General features: G+C 68.6%; 1 protein-coding gene across 1 annotated transcript; it reads left to right on the top strand.

Moving 5' to 3' along the window:
- Nucleotides 1-786: 786 nt before the first annotated feature.
- Nucleotides 787-4,026, top strand: LOC100090447 (Myb related transcription factor, partner of profilin). The gene is made up of 3 exons (XM_029064974.2): nt 787-1,312; nt 2,426-2,816; nt 3,915-4,026. The coding sequence occupies exons 1-3, from the start codon at nt 814-816 to the stop codon at nt 4,024-4,026; spliced, it is 1,002 nt and encodes a 333-aa protein (XP_028920807.1). The 5' UTR covers nt 787-813.
- The last annotated feature ends 1,177 nt before the right edge of the window (nt 4,027-5,203 follow it).

Genomic DNA, 5,203 nt, shown 5'->3' with positions numbered 1-5,203 from the left:
CGGCTTCCAGCCGGCGGGTGGAGGGGCGGGAGGGAAAGGGGGAGGGAAAGGGGGAGCGGGGGGGCGGGGGGGGGGGTCCGTCCCCAGAAACCCCCGGCCCGGGTCCTGGCAGCTGGAGGCGGGCGAGGGCATCGGAGTGAAAGGAGCGATTCCCGGAGGACTCCCCCGAGGGAGGCGCCGTCCCAAAATCCCCCGCGCGGAGGGGGGGGCCGGGAGGCGGCGTTCCTTCCTCCCTCTCGTTCTCCCTCCCTCTCCTCCAGCCCAGCCGCGGTCGCCATGGAAACAGGCCGGGCCGATTCGGGCGGGCGGGAGGAACGTCGCGCCCGCGTAGCCATCGAGGGGGGCGGCGGGGAGGCAGAGACACGGAGAGACGGAGAGACGGCGAGATAGGCGTCACCGCCACGCGCAGGCGCAGTCCCGCCGACCGCTCGCTCCCCGCGCCCCGCCGCTTCTCGCCTCCCCCGCCCAGCCTCGCTCGCCCCAGTGCGCCTGCGCGGGAGGGGGGCGCCGACGCCGGGGCGGCCAGTGTGTGTGTGAGTGGGGGGGGGGGCGGGGGGGGGAGCGACGCGCTCAGCGGCGGCAGGACCGGAGCCGGGCAACGGGGAGCGGGGCGGGGGCGGCGGTGAGTGCGGGGCACGGGAAGGGCGGCCGGACGGGCACCCCGCGCCTCCTCCACCTGCGCCCTCGCCCCCCCACCCCGGGAGGGGCGGTCCGGGGGAGGGGGTGGGGGGGTGGGGGTCGCCGTGCCGGCCTCACCTCCCCGTCCCCGCCCTCCCCGCAGCCCCCGATGCAGGAGGAGGCCCCGGGCCGGGCATGGCGGGCGAGGCGGCGACGGCGACGACGGCGACGGAGGAGATCACCCGGCTGCGGAAGCCGCGCTTCTCCTACGAGGAGAACCAGATCCTCATCCAGGAGGTGCGGGCCCACTACCCGCAGCTGTACGGGACGCAGAGCCGGCGGGTGACGGTGGCGGAGCGGCGGCGGGTGTGGGAGGGCATCGCCGCCAAGATCAACGGCGTCACCACGTGGCGGCGCACGGGACAGGAGGTGCAGAAGCGCTGGAACGACTTCAAGCGGCGCACCAAGGAGAAGCTGGCCCGCGTGCCCCACTCCACCCAGGGCGCCGCCGGGCCCGCCAACGACGACGCCGCCGCCTTCTCCGCCGAGGAGGAGACCATCTTCGCCATCCTGGGGCCCGGCGTCGTCGGGGGACGCGGCCGCGGGCCGCCCGAGCCCGCCCCGGGACCCCTCCGGCCCCCGCCCGCCGGGGCCCCCGGCCGCCGCCGCCTCCCGGCCGACGGACGGCGGAGCGGTGAGTCGGGGTCGGGGTCCCCCCCCGCCCGGCCCCCCCGGGCGCCCGCGCCGCCGCCGGCGGAACGGGGGCGTCGAGACCGCCGGCCCCGCGCGGGACGACCCGGCGACCTCGCGGCCCTCTCGGCGGGCGGGACGGCGCCCGGCCGTCGGGAGCGCTTGACCCGCGCCGTCGTCATCGTCACGATGTGCAGAGCACTGGACGGTCCGGCGACAGATAGAGACCACCCCCCGCCCCACGGCGGGCTCACGGGCCGAACGGGGGAGACGGACGACAAAACGCGACCGGCGGTGGGCGGGCGGGCGGGCGGGGGGGAGGGCCGCCTCTCCCCTCCTCCCCACCCCCCACAAGCCTCCGAACTCCCTCCGGGCCCCCGCCGGTCCATTCCCCCCACGACCCCAACATCCAGGCGCCCGGACTCCGGGATCCCGCTCGCTTCCGCACCCGGGGATGGGGCCCAAGCCTCCAGCCCCACAGCCGGCGGGGTGGGGCGGGGCGGGGCGGGGCGGGGCGGGGAGGGGGGGCGTGCGTGTGGCTTAGTGGAAGGAGCACGGGCTCGGGAATTCAGAGGACGTGGGTTCTAATCCCACCCCACCGCTTGTCTGCTCTGTGACCTTGGGCAAGCCACTTCGCTGGGCCTCAGTCACCTCCTCTGTAAAACGGGAATTGAGACTGTGAGCCCCACGCGGGACAACCGGATGACCTTCTGTCCACCCCCGTGCTTAGAAGGTTGCTTGGCACATAGTAAGCGCTTAACAAATACCATCATCGTTGTTATTATTATCATTTCCCCGGGGCCCTGGATCTCAGCAGCTCTGTGGGAAGGGGACGGGCCAAGAAGGAGCCGGGAGAGGCAGACGGCGGTGGACCTCTGTGACACCCCTCTGTCCCTCTGACGCTCTCCGGGTCTCTCGGCCCTCCCTGTCTCTCCCCGTCCCCCCCGCGTCTCCCTTTTTGAGCGTCCCCGTCTGTTTCCCCGACCCACCCTGTCTCTCCCTGTCCCCCTCCGCATCATCGTGGCCCTCTCTGCGTGCCCCCCGTCCCCAAACCCATCTTTCGCTCTCTCTCTCTCTCTCTCTCTCTCTGTCTTCCTGTCCTGCTCCGTGTCCACAGAGACGCCGGCCCGGGGCAAAGTGTGCAGCAGCCCAGAGCCCTCCGCCCGTGTCCCCTGCTGCCCGCTGGACGGGGCCCTGGTCCGGCCCAAGGAGCGCGACTCTCCCGCCCCGCCGCCGGCCCCACCCCCGCTGCAGATCATCCAGCTCCCGCGCTTGGCCCCTTCCCCGGCGTCCCGGCCCCCGGCCCGCCCGGGCCCCTCGCCCCCTGGGGAGGACGCCCCCTCCCCGCCGCTGCCGCTCGACCCCTCCCTGGACTTCCTGCAGGCGCAGCGCGAGACCACGGCGGCCGTCCGCGAGCTGGCAGGGGCCCTCCGCCAGGGCCTGGACAAACTGAGCCACGTGCTGGCCACTCTGCTCCCGCTCCTGCCCGCCCCGGGCCCGGCCCCGGCCCCGGCCGCCCCGGGGGCACCGCAGCCCCCGCCCGGCCCGCCCGTGGCCCGGCCCCCCAAGGTGGAGGCCTCGCCCGAGCCGGCCCCCGCCGCCGCGGCCGAGGAGGGCCCGGGAAGGGGCGAGGAGGAGGACGGAGGGGCCGGGTCGGCGCCACCGGCCCCCGCACGCGAGTCCCCCCCAGCCAAGCGCAGAAAAGGTTTCCCGACCCGCAAGAGGCGGGGCCGGTGGAAGAATCTGTGATGAGGGCAAACTCCCCTCCCCCCCCCGCCCCCATACCCTGATCCGACGCCCACCGGGTCTCTCCCTCAGGTCTCTCCAGCTGCCCTCCTCCCTGCCTGCTCCCCAGACTCCTCATTCTGCTCCGTCTCCTCTTCACCCGGACCCCCACCCCGGGAAGGGCGGGGGGACGGTCACGGTTGAGCCCACCTCCAGTTCCTCTCTAGTGCCTGAATCCCTCCTCCCCCCCCTCCAGACCCCTCCGCTTGCCCCCACCCCAGCGATGGAGCTCCGAGGAAGGAGGGTCCCTGAAACCGCACCCCCCCCCCGACCCCATCCCACCGCCCCCGGGGCCTTTTCAATCGAAAGCTGGAGCTGCTGTCATGGTTTTATTTATTACCGATCCAAGGCGAGGCTAGGGAGCACCCGGCCTCGCCTCCCCACCCCGCCCTCCCAGCCCCCGCGAACTTCTAAACCTAAAATGGTTGCACCCCGCCGACCCCGGGGACTCCCGCCCTTTGTCAGTTCTCGATTGTGTGTGGAGGGGCAAGCACCCTCCCCTGCCAGAATCTGGGGGTGGGGGAGCGACCGGAGAGGCCACCGGCCGGAGGGGCGAGGCGGAGAGGCCGGGCCCTCGGCTTTGCCCCCAGCCCCGCTCCGAGCGGTGTTTTGGGGGAGACGGAGCCGGCAGGGTGAGCACAGAGGGTCCTGTCCGTGGCCGGCTCCGTCCTGCCCCCGGCCCTGCACTTTCACCCCATCGGTCAAGAGAAGATCAATAAACTATTTTTTAATAGAAACGCTCCTGGAGTCGGTGCGGCGGATGAGGGCAGCCGTCCAGGCCTGGCCCGGGGTGGGGGGCGGGCATCGCCTGGGGACGGCAGATCCTCGCTGCCCGCCGGGCGGGGAAGGGGCAACGGGAAGCCAGGGCCCTGGGCCCCGAGCTGCCCCCGTCGGATCGGCCGCTTCCTCGGCGGCACCCTGAGCCAAGTCTGAGGGAGTGTGAATGTAAACTCACCGTGGGCAGGGAACGTGTCTACCAACTCTCCTGCAGTGTAATCTCCCAAGGGCTTGGCACAGTAATTAGAGAAGTAAATTAGTAATTGGAGAAGCAGCGTGGCTCAGTGGAAAGAGCGCGGGCTTGGGAGTCAGAGGTCATGGGTTCTAATCCCGGCTCCGCCGCTAGTCAGCTGTGGGACCTTGGGCCAGTCACTTTACTTCTCTGTGCCTCAGTTACCTCATCTGTCAAATGGGGATTAAAAAAACTGCGAGCCCCACGTGGGACGACCTGATCCCCTTGTAGCCCCCAGCGCTTAGAACAGGGCTTTGCACATAGTAAGCGCTTAACAAATACCACAAGTATTATTATTAATTTGCTCGACAAATGCCACCGATTGATTCTATACAAAAAGCTTAGTAGCTCAGGACCTCGCAAGTGCTCAATAATTCCACTTAATTGATTTTCTACCAAGCACTCAGTACGGTAGCGTGGCTCCGTGGAAAAAGCCCGGGCTTGGGAGTCAGAGGTCATGAGTTCGAATCCCGCCTCTGCCACTTGTCGGCCTGTGTGACTGTGGGCGAGTCACTTCACTTCTCTGGGCCTCATTTACCTCATCTGTAAAATGGGGATTAACTGTGAGCCTCACGTGGGACAACCTGATGACCCTGTATCTCCCCCAGTGCTTAGAACAGTGCTCTGCACATAGTAAGCGCTTAACAACTACCAACATTAACACGGTAAGTGTTCAACAAATAGAATCGATCCTCTACCAAAACCTTAGTAGAGCGCATGTCACTAGAGACAATTAATGGATTCTCTACCAAGTGCTAAGTAGGGTGATCTGCACACCATCAGCGCTCGATAAATGGGACCGACTGATTTCTCCCGGGCCATCAGCGCACTGCTTTGAACTCCCTAAGCGCTCAATAAATACGACTGATGGATTTCTCCCAGGCGATCGGGGCAGTGCTCCGAACAGCCCGAGCGCTCAATAAATACCACTGATGATGGTGTAGAGGGGCGGGGAGGAGGTTGTGGGTGCGGCCTCGGTCTCCCGATCTTTGGCCCCAGCCCCGCGGGGGGGACGAAGGGGATGGAATAGGGGGATGGAATAAGGGAATGGAATTAGGGGATGGAATAAGGGGATGGAATTAGGGGATGGAATGGGGATGG

This window comes from Ornithorhynchus anatinus, chromosome 5, assembly GCF_004115215.2.
Source record: "Ornithorhynchus anatinus isolate Pmale09 chromosome 5, mOrnAna1.pri.v4, whole genome shotgun sequence".
Classification (NCBI taxonomy): domain Eukaryota; kingdom Metazoa; phylum Chordata; class Mammalia; order Monotremata; family Ornithorhynchidae; genus Ornithorhynchus; species Ornithorhynchus anatinus.
The sequence above is the reverse complement of the archived record's forward strand: the minus strand, read 5'-3'. Positions and strand labels throughout refer to the sequence as shown.